This window comes from Oxyura jamaicensis, chromosome 1, assembly GCF_011077185.1.
Source record: "Oxyura jamaicensis isolate SHBP4307 breed ruddy duck chromosome 1, BPBGC_Ojam_1.0, whole genome shotgun sequence".
NCBI classification, from domain to species: domain Eukaryota; kingdom Metazoa; phylum Chordata; class Aves; order Anseriformes; family Anatidae; genus Oxyura; species Oxyura jamaicensis.
This window is the reverse complement of record NC_048893.1, coordinates 81,672,393-81,687,825: the sequence shown is the minus strand read 5'-3', so window position 1 is coordinate 81,687,825 and position 15,433 is coordinate 81,672,393. Positions and strand designations below refer to the sequence as shown.

Below are 15,433 nucleotides of genomic sequence, written 5' to 3'. Positions count from 1 at the left end.
TGGCTTTTATAGGCAGATGGATCACTTCCTGGGGGAGTACTGTGCCTCTGTCTGGGCCTGTTTGAAACTTCTGCTTCTCCCTTTCAGAGTATAGCTTTTAGGCTCCAGAAAAGGAACTCAGAAGAGTGACTGAAATAAACTTACCAAAGATGACAGAGCAGGTATCAGTGGCTGACTTTCTTTTTATAATGATAATACGGGGAAACAAAATATTGTGACAATTTAGAGAAGTCTGGTAAGGAGTCAGCTGAAGGACAGAATGGACAAACCTTTCCCTTACATGTGATGAACCTGGGAGTCCTTTCTCACCAGTGAAACCTGTTGTGGTGCCTGAAGTAGGTAACAGTGCTGCCACTGTCAGGACCTGCTTTCTCACCTATGTATTTTGAGCTCCTAATACCCCAAATCAATCTTGATAGACAGAAGTTGCAGCTAAAACCTGCTAAATACTGTAAACTCTGAAAAAAAAGAGGAAAAAAAAACCTGTTTCATTCTGCAAAAGCTGCACACCCTGCTAAATTGCCAAATGATTACAACTGTTTCTTCTTCAAATCACTGGGTTGTAACGACATAAAGGACACCTTAATGAGTGTTCACTGCTGACAAGTTTGTGCAACTACAAACGTATCAACCCTTCCATCACATGTTGGCAGAAAGTGGCACAGATATGTAACCAGAGACAGCAACAACTAATAGCAGCTCTGGCCTCATTCAAAAAAGTTGGCTTCTGGTTAAGTCCATGAAATTAACAAACAGAAATATTCTGCAAAATGTTATACAGGAGGAAAAAAGGGGTAGGGAATATAGCCAGCTCACACCCTTTTCTCCCAAAGGTAGACAATTCACAAGGTTTCAGGGAGGTAACCTACACGGGAACCTCGGTAGATTTCAATGTCAGAACTAAATTACCAAATTCACTGGTGTGACTGTCAAGAAATTGTCACACGTTTGGAGACATTGCTTCATAGGCAAAACTCCAGCACAATTACAGCTGCATAACAAGAGTGTTCTTGATAGCTGGTCACGTCGTTGATGGAAGAGACGAGTAGTCATGATAAACTTACTGTTTTAAAAACTGATCTCTTAATGTCTCCATGACATATTCTTATCTTTACACATTTGTCCTATTGTATTGTATTTTCTTATTGTATCTTCATACTGTCTTAATAACTTAAAGATTATAGCATATTCTAGTACAGAATAGCATTTTCTTTTTATTATGAATCAAAAGGAAACTTTGAACACTATACATTGAACCCAATATGCAACAGAGTGCACTAACCTCTGCACAATGGACTACAGGTGTCCTGCACACTCAATGGAATTGAAGAATATTTAAAAGATTCTAAAATCTGAAGTACATGAAAGATTATAAAATACACCTGGCATTCTTGCTTACAACAAAAAGTATTCTAGAGAAATATGCTATAGGAGAAATACAGAAAAATAATCCAAGGGCATGGAGGAATATTTTTTTTCCCCATTTACTCCCTTGCAGTGACACACACAGGAGAAACAGGTTCTACAGTAACAGAGTATGTCAAGTCAGTGTATCTAAAAATGTCTTTTGCAAATGGAATCTCTTAAAAAGGAGATATCGGTCCTCTGTTGTGATGCCAGAAATCACACTGAAGTCTTAAAAATGAAAGTTCCCTCAGCATAAGCTTCTTGCATGGGTAATTCTACTTGTATTTTCTGCTGGGAAAATAGGCTGGCCTTGGACCTAAAGCTGTGAAAAAAAGAATGCCCAAACCACCCTGACAAGACAACAGATTATTTGTTAAGTCAACATGTTCTTCTGGAAATTAGATGCTGGCTTTTACAGGAAGAAGAAAGAGTGAAGACAGCTTACTTCAAAGTTTCAGCAAGGAAAAAGCTCTGCTGTACATCATCATATGTAGGAGATGAGGAATAGACATCCTTGACACCAGAAAAGCCACCACTGACTCGGCAATACTTGTCGATGGCCTGCAAAAAAGAAGGTTAAAAAAAAAACACACACAGATATTTCAATTGTATTACAAAATTTGAACACACTGAAATGTAAGGCTTGATCAAAAAAGCCTGGACTTTCCAGGCTACATAACGCTGTCACAAATCTCATGTCAGTGGATGTTGTGCATGTTAAAAGTTTATAATAGGGGGGCGGAAAAAAAGGACTGGGCACATGGACCCACACAAAGTAAAATCCCTCCAAGGCTACTAAAGACTCCACATATGGCAAAACACTAGAAGCTAAAATGGTATCTGGGGAAGAATATGTTCTTGCCCAGGTATTCACTGTTGACTGATATTGGTGCGAGGATATGGCCTCAGTATACTTTTGCTGACTTTTTTAGGCTGAGCTGCTATGTCTGGTCATAGGTAACACTGTTGTAGAACATTTTTCTATCAACCAATGTAATATGCGCTGTGGGGAGTGTAGGAAGGTAAAAAAACATCCTGGATTTTGCAGTTGAAAGAATTTCAGGAACTCTGTAACTAGTAATTTGTCATAGTGACTTATTGAAAATAGGAATTGCATACCGTACTCATATTTAGGGACTTTGATTTCATCTTGTAAACTTTTCCAGCTGCTGCTTTCTCCCCACATTTCCATCTCCTATATATGCTTTTCTCTGTTTCCCCTTTATACAGCTGGAACTCAAGTCAATTTGTGTGCTGGACTGCAGAAGACCATTTTATCTTTAAAGCATGACTTTTAAATCCATAAATGTTCCATGCAGAAAGGGGACAACGCATCCTTGGTTCACAAACCACCTAGTTGATCAGTTCCAACACAGTACTGCAAAAAGCCTATTCAAAGAGGAGGAGACTAGAAAGAAGCTCTCAGTAGTGCAGAGCACCTCTTGCCTATGCTTTCAATCATTCATCTCATACTCACGACTTTACAGCATGCAAGGACACCAGCTGTTAAAACCAGCCCCAAAGAAATGACTCTGAAATGATTCACAGATTATCTGTGCTTCCCCACTACTTTGGTGGTGCTTCCTCAGCAGACACTAACTCTTTTAATAGGTTTATGCATGGACAGAAGAGGCACAATGATGAAGGAAACTGTTTGGCTCAGGATGTCTGTCATTAACAACTACTGAACACAGCTACCTGTAGTTTGGTAATCTATAATTTGGTCCATTAGTTTGCATGAAGTTTCTTTCTGCATGACACCAGATTTCTCGTCTTTCTTGACAAAGTCTAATTCTTTCTGTATTTCCTTATCTCAAGTGGAGCTGCCTCAAATTTTGGTTGGAAAAACTCCCTTTTTTGCTGGGACTTGAGCCTTAACACAAGAAGAAAGTGTATGGATGAATTCTTTTCAGATCTGGTTACTGCTGCAGTCTAGGGTGACACTGAGACTATTCACACGTGGGATATAGGTTGACCAAGTTCTCTCGACAGTCTGGAGAAGGTGGTGTATGTGTAACTAAAGAGCACCCACACCCACGACAATCTCCTCAAATACTATTGCACATCACAAGTCATGCTGGCTATTGCATGGCAGCTAAAAGGGGGGGGGGGAAGAAAAAAAGAAAAAAAAGAAAGAAAAGGAAAGGAAAAAATAATTGTGTGGCATGCTTCTGAAGAAGTAATGCATATGCTGTTTATGGAACCGCTTGTCCATTCCTCCTTACAAATCCTATGAGCTGCTAGGCAGGTGTGGTATGTATGAATAAAGGTCAAAAAAAATTTTGCTTTCTAAGCAGGAAATGAAGCAAGTCCTCTGGCTCCTCTCTTTCTCTCTGTATTTTTCAATAATAGTGCAGAACACACCATTGTCTCTGCTCTGGAGTGTGGCAAGCTGTGGGGAAAGCTACAACGGTTACAGTTTTGCCAGAATTCCCAGCAATGCGGAGCATGACCTTGTTGGTGTCACTCTGGTCAACAATTCAGCAACCCTCACACTGTGTGCCACAGCTCAGACAGGAGAACCTTGCAAGTGGTTGTGACAAAATGAAATAGAACAAATTATTTCACTTTTAGGACACAGTCTCATTTTTCCCCAAGAATTAAACCTGCAAATCAGTGTGGAAGACACAACTTCTTTTTTTTTTTTTTTTTTTTAATTATTATTTATTTTGGAGACTGCAAACAACAGACAGCACCGAGATCCTGCTCTACACTGCACAGGTCTCATGCTTGTGGTAGTGAAGAACTGTGAAGGAAAAATTTCACCAGAAGACTATTAAATAGCTATTCAATAGTTATTCAAGTAAGGGTGAACAAACTGGTCTTGATTCAGAGGCGTACACAGTGTCTTCAGGACACTGTCTGAAGAGTTTGGTGCTGAAGACAAGCTGCTTAAAAGCCACTTGAAATCTGTAGTGTTCTATCTTTACACAGGTCTCAGAGTACTGGGTGTACGGGCATCTGATTTGCTACCTGGATACTCTTTCACTCAAGATCAATTTCCTTGACAAAATGATGCTAATTTTTATTGCACCCTGGTATACAGGGAAGTCCTAGAGGACTAGAAGAATATCAAGGGAATGCTACTATTACAAAGCATTGGCAGGCCGACTGGATAATTTTAGGATGACATACCTAAATCCCAAACAATTACGGAAACCCAATTAAAAAAAATCAAAAAAAGAACAAGAGGACAATTGACACCAATCAGCATGGTTTTACAGAAAACAATTTTCTCGGCAAGCTTGATTTCATTCTTTAAGGTCTACAAAGTGGCAGATAAAGGAAACTGCAAAAGTGTAATAAAACAAACATTTCTAAAGCAATTGACATGGTACCACAACACATTATGATAAGAAGAAAACAGCACTATACCATATCAATATAATTATCTTAATTTAAAAATGGTCAACAGTACTCTAAGAATGATCTGGCAATGTAAACTCATTACCAAATAGGGCTGCTTTTCAGAGATTCACAAGGAATGGTCTTAAATTTTATCAATCACTGCAACACTGCTTCTAGCAAAAATGACAAAGGGGAGTAACAGCAATCAGTGCAATCTGGCAGTAACTGGAACCCAAACAAAATGAGTTTCATATGGCCAGGTACAAAATGCTATATCTAGAAATAAAGGCCATGTAACTGCAGATTAGTCTGGAAAGTAGACACTTAGAAGAATTCAGTGGCCAAAAGAGATAACTGAGTATGAGTTCCTACTAGGATGTTGTAGCAGGTATACACACAGGGATAGCAAACAGTAGCAAGCATATAGTTTTAATTTTGCATGGGGATGTGGGTAAAGACAAAAACTGAAATATGCAGCTTCAGAATTATTTTTTAAAAAAGGATGATGAACAACTGAGGTGGCTGCAGGTGTTTGGAGAAAGTGTTTTACAGCAGGAGACAGCACAATTTGTTTAGCCTCTTAAGACAACCTAGTAGTAGGTTTGTTACAATCTGTGAAAACTCTGGAAAGAAAAGATGGGGTAATAAAACACATTTTGATATGGTATAGGAAGTCATAGGAAAATCCAATGATTGACAGCTGGAACTATACAAATTCAAATGGGAAATAAAAAAGATGTTTTTAACAGTACAACTAATTAAATAATGGAACAAACAACCAAAGGAATTGGGTTTTCCAAGTCCCCTTATTCAAATCAATAGTAGAAAAGAAAAATATGTAATATTGTACTCTTGCCAAATACTTATCTCTGGGCTCAAATATGATACAAAGTGAAATTTTGGATCCTGTGACATACAAGGAGGTCACAGTGAATCTAGGTTCTTTTGAAGTAAAATTGTAGTTGCCTCCAGATCAGATCCCAATTCCCTCAGTCCCTCTGAGGGACTGTGGTTGCATGTGTGACTCTTCTTGACTGTGCTAACAACATGTTCATAAAAACTCTGCCAGGTTTTTCACCAGCTTACTCCCCAAAACACTCCTGCGGTAATCACAGCTTCCAAACCCTGAACTGTGAATCCATTTTTCATTCTCCAACACCTCCAACCTTTCCACTACCAGCAGCACCTTCTCCCATTGTCTTATGCCTGGCTCTTTTCTATCTACTTTGCTTCACTAAGTAGAGACCTATAGATCTTCCATCCCAACTTAATGTTCATCCTCAGACTGCTTTTTAAGTTAGCCCAAACTTGAGATCTTGCATATTTCTCTCACTGTACGTAAGAACTGCAAATGAACTCTGCTACCTCCCTGGTACAATCCTGCTGAGAAAGACATGGAAGTCCTCAGCAAAGCCAAGACATTTACTCATACAGCTTAGGTTACTAATTGGCTTTAAGTGTCTATTGTGAGGTGGTGGCTCTTACTGGTTTCAAGTTTCTAGCCTAAAAAGGATTTCAGTCATCTTCTGTATTTACTCTGGATACCTTGCATGCATATTTCAGTAAAAGTTCATGCAAACACCCAGCACACCATCATCCACTTTGGCTGGCCCAGTACAATTGGGATTAATTTTGCCTACAGTGCCAGCCATAGTATTAGGGAGAATTATCCTTTTTTTTATTAGGGAAGAGATAGAGACCCTGTTCCAGTGATTCAGGATTGCTCTTACAATCTAAATTCAACTTCCACTGGATGAAGAGATGACAGAGCAGGCCTTGGCCAAACCACAACATTAGCACTAAAACGCCCAAATTCTGTCCAAGTATATAGATAATAAAAGCCGAGAAGCTGTCATCAGTAAAATAAAAAGCCAACAAGAAGCTGTCAGTGAAATAGATAATGAAAAGACGGTTCAAAAATATTTATACAAACAAAACACAGTCTTCTGTGCAAATTCCCACTGATAAAAAGCAGGGAGAGATCTGGGCTGAGAGTGCTAATAAACCTGAGTAATGGAGTATACTTAAAAAAGCCAGGCAGTTCTACAGCGTAGGCCAGACCAACTCTGAAGAGTTTTTACTGTGAGATAAACAGGCTTCTAACATATTGGTGAACTAACTCAAATCCATTTGGGTAGGGATTTATTCATCTGTTCAAAGAAGCAAACAAGGGAAACCACCAAGAAACCAGTCATTAAACATTAGGTTCAATGTTAAAAAAAAAAAAGACCACTTCAAATTCTGAAACAAAATTCATTTTCCTCTGAAGTGTCAAGGATCTACTAGAAGTCTGATTAAGAAAATACCATTCATCATGAGAAGCCTGTACTACAGATTTCAAAGTATGTTTCAGTAGTCAAAAGGCATCAGGAAAGTGAATACAGTCTGTGTTACATAAGAGCACATCCTATGTGTTATATGAGATAATTCTCTATTTATAAATGGGGGAATAAGCACAGCCGGAAATGCATGTGTCAGAGAAGAAGGGGAAGTAGTGAGTAGGTGTGAGGACTAAAGACAAGAGCTTACTATCTATATACAGGGAATAAAAAATCCTGTGGAGCAAAAAGCTTCCCAGACTCCTGTGTTAGTATGACAGTGGGGGAAAGAAGAACTCTAATTGTGGGATGGAGGGGGCATGCAAAACCACTTATGAAGAGTTCAAAAATACTCTATGAGTATGTTGGATTAAAAAACTCTATTGAATAAGTAAGAAGAAAAAGACATTCTGTAAGGAATTATGACATTAAGCACATGGAGTGCTTAACTTACACAGCTTCAATGCAGGTGATGTGGGATAAAATATAATCCTCGCCCTGTACAACTAGAAAACTGTGGACAGGGGAGGAGGGAGGAAAGGTTTGGTTTGAAAGCAGTAGGGGGAACCAAGATATGAAGGCAGATCGAGAAAACTGAACAAGTGCATCTAAAAACATTGTGATTGAGATAGAGGTTTTGGCCTGAAAATTTTGCATTTGCATTCTTTAACGTAGTATAAATGCTCTAATCTCATCTTGGATCACCCAGCCAGAGCTTCTGACAGGAGCTGGTGTTAGATCAGCAGGCATTTGTTGCACACACACTGGCAAGGAGTAGGTTACTAAATCCATTTCTTTGTCATATTAGAAACATTTATAGTTCAAGCAGAAGGGAAGATATGACTCAATGTTTGCTGTTTTACAGATAGCAGCAATGGATTCTGGAATACAAATCTGACGAATTTGAAACCTCTCTGCAGAATAACATGATGTTGGTTTTAACAAAACAGTCTACAAAGCAAAACCTAACCAAAACTAAGACACAATCTTAAAATATTAGGATTCTTCTACACGATTGTAACTGCACTGTGGAAGGATAGGTATGAACGGAGTTAGAATACCCTGAACCTTCCTTAACTGTCTTAGAAGTTGTGAATACAGACTTCTGAACAGATGTCCTCTTGATCCAAGTACTTTTTCTGGGTTTCTTGCTTCTGAGCTAAATTGGTTTTGACCTACAGAAAAACGTTTCTCCAGGCTCTTGATTCTTCTCTTCCTTGGCTCTTCCCTCATCTCATTTGCCTGGTTGTAGTCAAAATATTTCATTAGTGTCTTGTTATCTTTAATGTTTATTCTGATCTCTGAAACCGGCTTTAAGCTGTTTCCAAAGACTGCTGGAGCTATAGTAAGAAAGTGGAGGAGCTGTAGTAGCCCACTGGCCACTCAGATCTTGAAGAGGACCAGAAAACTGCTTGGACAGGGAATTAGCTTTGCATGACATTAGTACAGACCAGCAGGTGGAACCATTGAGAAACAAGAGACCAGAAAAGGCTCACAGTTCAGCTCTGGGAAGCATTCAAAATGAGAAAGTGTTGGAGATTACAAATAATTTTTATGAAGCCTAGTTATTGATATAGCCTACAGTCTATACAATCTATAACTATCAGACATCTATGTGCAAAGGATGAATGAGGGAAGGTCACGAGCACAGAGATTAGGATTTTAATATGAATCTGGGTTTCTGTAGATCAGTATAAGCGTTTCCAATAAGAAAGACTCAAGAGCATTTTCACACTCAGGCATTTGTTTAAGATATACAATGACTAGATTTAAACCCAGAGAAGCAGCCATACAAGGGAGCAACAATCTCTTAAGAACCTTAGCAACCATTTTTAAGTTCTGCCTTATGTGCCAGTGCTTATTCACTTTATGGTCTACTTCTTGTGATGCTGTATTTTTTCATTATAATTGAGTAAATTTAAATTGACTGGCAATTTTATTTCCTTCCATTCAGACAGGTAAGATAAGAAAAAGCCATGGTATCAACCCACATGTATATGCTATCTAGTCTACAAACAGTCTGAAAACAGCTGGCCTTCCACTTCAGTTTTAATAGCAGACCAAGTAGAAATCTTAAAAACAGCAGTGTCTTTTAATCTAAGCAAAGTGCTAACACATGTTTAATAAAGTTATATATAATATGCTTTCATTTCCCAGGATAAATTACCTCTCCTTGGGGCTGTGGACTACTGATTACAGTAGGAGTCATGACCAATGGATTCTAATTTCAGACCTAAAACTCATCAGATATATAATGCTGTACATGTCTCATCTGAGAAGCTCTTTCAGCATTTGCAAAACAGAAAGAACACCATGCACCTCCATATATACCCTGGTTTACTGGAACTCATAAAAATCAACTACCATTTGAAGTGTTTCTGGATATCAGTACTGCTGGATGAAAGTGGCTACAAAAGGAAAATAAGTTGAATTAATTTAGTGACAGATAATTAATACAGTTACCTGTGTTGCCTCCCAGCCCCACTGCCTGTACTTGGGATCGTGGGTGAATCTCCACATATACCAGTAGGTCTCAATCACCTCTGGTCTTAGGATGTAGTACTTCTCATTCTGCCGCACTGCCACCGCCTCTACACCACCATCAAATTTGAATGCTTCTGGACCCAGCTTTAATGCTGCAGAGGAAAGAAAAAAAGTTTTTTTTTTTTTTTTTTTTAAAAAAAAAAAGGAGAGAGAGAAAGAAATGTATTCCTTATAAATCTTTACAGGAAGGGTGGATAGGAGTCTGCTACATCCTGAGCATGTGAGAGAAGCAGAAATAAGCTTGTCTTTAAGCAGTCTCATAAATATTTCCTATTGTTGAGGCCTTTAATTTTTCTTATGAATAATTTATCCAATTCCTGTGAGAAAAATACCTATCTTGACAAGAGTAGAGTAATCCTCCTGAAAACTAATGAATCACTAAGAATATAAACACATTAATACATTAAATTATAGGATAAAATTAAAGTGGCTGACATTAGTTCTTCATAAGCAAAAGAAACAAAAAGGGTCACCAGAGGTTTTAATGTCCTTTGATCCCACCCAGCACAGCTGGAAAAGATTTTAGAACAAAAACAGGTTGTCACAATCACATATAACTGGCATCTTATTCAACCTCTCTTGGTTTAGGGAAGTGCTGTCACACCACCATAACTGATGTACTTCATAATGCAATCCTCAAGTAAGGGGTTTCAAATAAGTCAATATAAGCTTAGTCACACCTGAAACATCTCTCGCTAGAGATTTACGTCTTCCTTTAAGGACAGAAATGGCAATAGTACTGTGCCAGCATCTGTGGGACTATTTGTTTAAAAAGGATGTACCTTTAGAAATACTTTCCATACTATGAAGCTGCAGCTCCACACATTTTTAATTACACAGCTACAATCTGGACTGTCACAAGCCCCTGGAGCCAGATGGGATCCACCCAAGGGTGCTGAGGGAGGGGAGCTGGCAGATGTGTGCTGAGCTGCTTTCTGTCATCTATCAGCCGTCATGGTCAAACAGAGAGGTCCCAGATGAGTGGAGACTTGCTAATGTGACGCTCATCTATAAGAAGGATCATAAGGAGAATCCAGGGAACTACAGGCCTGTCAGCCTGACCTCAGTGCCAGGGAAAATTATGGAACAGATCATCTTGAATGCAATCACACAACATGTGCAAGGCAACCAGGGGATCAGGCCCAGCCAGCATGGGCTCATGAAAGGCAAGTCCTGCCTGACCAACCTCATATAATTCTATGACTGGGTGACCCGCCTGGTGGATGAGGGAAAGGCTGTTGACATAGTCTACCTGGACTTCAGCAAAGCCTTTGACACAGTCTTCTCTTGGAGAAGCTGGCAGCCCATGGCTTGGACTGGCACACTCTTTTCTGGGTTAAAAACTGGCTGGATGTCTGGGCCCAGAGATGGGAGCTACAGTCCCATCTTTGGGACTACAGAAGTTCTTCAAGATATTTTCGTTTGAGACTTTCTGAACAATTCCATCAAGGTACACTGTTATTTTACACTTCTCACAAAAACAAGTATTCATTATTCCACGTTTAGCTGCCTTCTATGAGTCTTGGGACAGAGGCAACATCTGGTCATATGTCTCAGCTGAAATCTTATTCTTTGGATTTATTCTGCATTGGTGTTGTCACACTTAGAAGAACACCTACTGCTATACCCAGATTCTGAGGGCAGGTCTTGTCAGAAACTTTAAATATGTGCAAGAAACTTCATCATAAAATAACCTCTCTGTAATCAATACTTTATGTACTATCAGCTAATGGGTGAGAAAATTCTTATGTATAAGAGATGGTATATTTTTCTAAAACACTGTGTGCTGTAAATCATCACTTTCTGCCACCTATGTAGATGATCTTGCTTATTAATTTAACCTCTAAAATACCTAGGAAAGTAAATTATTCAGTTTGATTTCTTAGTGGTATTGCTAGTCTTTTTGTTTCATTGGACATCTTTTTTCATTATCATTTATGGCTTCCACGTTACTATTTATTCTATGCCTTTGCCATGTCTCTCAATGGTGCAAGCATGTAAAACAGAACTAATCCCCAGTAACCAGAATACTTCAAGGTGTGCAGTCCACACACAAGCTTAAACTTTGACAAACCTAGCAGCATGAGTAAGTGAAAATTTTAGCTTTACCAAAGCCCACTGACAGCATAATGACCCCTTGTGCTGTGCCAGTACATGGCCATACAGATCAAAGCATGTCTTGCATCTTTAATTCTCACTATCTTCTCTTCAACTGCATACCTCACTACAGAAAATTCTCAAAATCTCTTGTCAAAGGATGGGAGATTTAGGATGACTGCAGCAATAATCTGTCAATAGGTTATGGTACAGAACAAAAGCAGAGTAGGTATGAAACAGAGGCATGTGTGGATTACACATCACAAGAGTATGTGGACTCAGGAAGTATTACTGACTCAGAGGCAGATCAGAATCATGGCTGTACCTTCCAAAGACCATCAGCTTCCTCCAGCTGGTGAATTAGAAAGGCATCCCACAGGGACTGCTAGACTGATCCTCAGCTTGAACAGAATCTACAGGGATTTTCATAAAGTCAGCAAGAGCCTGAGCTTCTCAGGATATCCCTGATCAATTTTCCAGGCTACAACTCAGGAGTCTGAAGTCTTCCCCCAGATATTCCTGCAGAACTTTGACAGGTGAATCAGATTTTCGGAGTGACTGCATAAGCCCATCACTGATTACATGAGATCCTAATTGTCATTGGGAAATGATGTCCATGGAAATACAACAGGAAAAGTTGCAAGGACTTTCCAACTCCTCTGTACTAATCAGCACTGTGGAGCAGACAGCATCATGAGAGATGAAATGGGTAACCTAAGTGCTAAGAGAATGCAATCTGGTGGGAAAGACAATACAAAGGTTGTAGTAACATCTAGAAGGATTAAGGAAAAACTTGTAACAAGCCATGTAGGAGAAAGCTGTCGTGTAGACAGACCACCTTATCCAAGGAGACTTGGACTCAACTTGAGAAAGCAACATGCATAGGACAGCAAATTTTTCTCTAGGGGTAGGTCTGCAAGTGACTTCAGATTTGGCCCCAAAAATAGAAGGGTATCAAGATAGTTTAACTGCCCAAAGCTAACTTGAAGGAAATGATTCCCTCGTTTTTGAATAATCAGTCTCCAGGGGTAATAAAAGAAAACACTTTTACCTGATTTGGGTTACTATGGTGGCCAGGTTCCATGTGAAAAAAGTCAGATCTGTACCGAGGTCAAGAAACTGAATTTTGAACTGGAATTGGTCTATGTCTACCACAAAACATAACTCTTTTGTTTTCAGTTTTGACTGAGATGTGGAATAAGGTATCCCTGAAATCAAGAGGCAGAAGTCTTCTACTCTGTATAGGTGGGACGTTCTCTATCACCAACTAGAACTGAGCACACGTATGAGTGTAAATAGTCCTTTCAAGTCCAAAATGGGGTCTCATCCTTCCTCCACATATGCTCCTATGAAAAAACTATGCATCTTCACATTGATTGATCCTGACTAAAATAGCAGCAATTGCCAACTACCAGTTTTACGTAATAAGACAGAGATGGATCTCTGTGGGCTGAGACTGAAACTTTTTTTGACCCACCAAGACATATAGGTGCAATAGGCTGTAGGCTTAAGCTTACTCATATTTTTTTTCATTTTCTTTATGCTATTACTACACTGATGAAAGTATCTCTCTTAACCATCAAATTGAATTTTTTTAAATTACAAGTGATGATACAATGACAATATGTAATCCTTGTGAATAAATACATGAATTCACATCTTAAAACTGCTTGGAGTTTTAGTTTCCATTACTTCTACTAGCAAGGTATTTCAGAAGCTTCTGTGATGGACCCACAAGGCCATTTACAATTTCTAGCCTACATTCATCCATGGTGAGCATACAATTCTTGCTCTTGGTATATCTGTCTTGCTTGTGTCTTAAAATAGTTCTATTTCTTTTCAGTGTTTATCCCTTGATATGACAACAAATGTATTCCCTTCTTGGTCATTATTTTTCTCATATAAGCAGGCCAACGTCTCTTATTTTCCTACTGTAAAATAAAAGCTCTGTCACTCTCATTATTCTGTTGGTCATTCTCTGCATTCTTTCTGCTTCAAAATTCAGATTTGTACAGAGTATTCTGGATGACAAATTATACATGTCTTCTAAGACAGTGTTAATATTCACTTATCTCTCTTGAAAATTCTTTACCTGATACAGACTAGGGCTGCACTGGCATTTTTCAACTTCCAGTTTACAGAACAAGATCCTGCCTTTTTTGTAGTAACTTTTTCTTTCTGACAGTCCAGTCCTCAAGGTCTCCCTTTTCCTTGTTCTGAGACTCTTCTGTTTTAACAGTTTCTTTTGACTTTTTGGTCACAGTAAGCACAATCAGCACAATCCAACTTTATGCATCAAGGTCACTATTTAAGACAAAAGAAAACCTGGTCCAAAAGACTAAATGAGAAATATCCAGCCCAATGGTGACACTGCCTCCTCATTAGTCAGATCTTTGGCCATCTCACAATTCAGTAATTTCCATCCTCTCGTGTTTAATTGTACTTACCCCTAATGTACTACTACTAAAACAAACAAACAAAAAAAAGCATTTACAAATTTCTCATCCTACATAACTGTAAAAACCGTATGTATGAAATGAGAAACTGCCCTTCATATCTTGGAGGACAAGAGTTCACGCATACTCCTTCCTCCCTGTACCCACATAGCATATCTTTGCCAACTGATGCAAAGATAGGGATAAACATGCCAGAGGGAGCTATAAAAAGTCTGTTTTTTGCATTTACTTACCATGGTGGAGATCAGAGTAAAGACATGGATGTTAAGAAAATTACACTGGTATTAAAAACAATGTTAGACAAGGAACAGGTCCATAACAACTCTTAAAAACAACTTCCGTTATTTCTGTATTTCAGCTACTGAAATAACTAGATTAGCAATGCATCTTACTTGTTCTGTCATATGATTCATGACAAGTATGTGCAATTTCAGCTCCAAGCTGCAAGTAATGTCCAGCTTTGTCATCTCGGGAACCATCTGCTCCAAGGGCAAACATTCCCCCTGCAAAACAGGTCAAATGGCCCATCTTTCTTTCAAGGTGCCCATTCTTCCACTCCCCAATGAAGGTCAGTCCTCCATTGGACTTTCTGATGAGATGTTTTTCTATGGCCTACAAGAAGATTAAGAGAACTTTCAAATACTGTTTTAAATGCAAGTTTTACATACTAACACTTCTTTAAAGAATAAAATACTGTTTTCAAAAAGTAAATATTTTTTTCTTCTGCCAAACTCACTTCTGAGCACTACAGGAACAAACAGCTATAAGAATACAATTTCAATAAACATTAAAAAATACCCTACCTGCTAAATGATGCTATTGAGACCAGCCACAGGAAACTCAAAACACAGATGACACTGCAATTTTATCTGAGAATTCATCACGTTTTATGGCTCACATGGCTGTTTGTCTACCTGTTAACTCTGAGAAGTAAATAAATGTTCTACTGTACAGTCTGTGTGTACTCAGAAAACACATCCAAATTGGATGCTTTAGGTCAGCAATATATGTAAATGAACTACTTGTACTCTCAGTCAGCCTTTAATAGAAAGTGACAGGAATGCTCCAGCCACCTTTTAGCTTCTCCACAGCAGCCTTCTGATTGCACACAGGTAAAGGATGGGTGAGGGTTAGAATAGGTGTTCACAAAAAGCACTCAAGTAACAGCTGTTCTTATTTTGCACATTTGTACCAATATATGTTGTTGCTTGTGATTTATAAAATGGTATTTTTTTGGTACTGTTTGGAGAACAGTAACTTTCC

At 38.7% G+C, this 15,433-nt stretch overlaps 1 protein-coding gene across 2 annotated transcripts in view; it reads right to left on the bottom strand.

The window, feature by feature from the left end:
* Nucleotides 1–15,433, bottom strand: part of MAN1A2 (mannosidase alpha class 1A member 2) — a 134,741-nt gene that overhangs the window by 3,611 nt on the left and 115,697 nt on the right. For both annotated transcript variants that reach the window (XM_035314375.1, XM_035314382.1), the window contains exons 10-12: nt 14,563–14,782; nt 9,537–9,709; nt 1,853–1,968 (exon numbers count right to left, since the gene is read on the bottom strand). In XM_035314375.1, the coding sequence (XP_035170266.1) occupies nt 1,853–1,968; nt 9,537–9,709; nt 14,563–14,782 (509 nt within the window). The remainder of the gene's footprint in view (nt 1–1,852; nt 1,969–9,536; nt 9,710–14,562; nt 14,783–15,433) is intronic.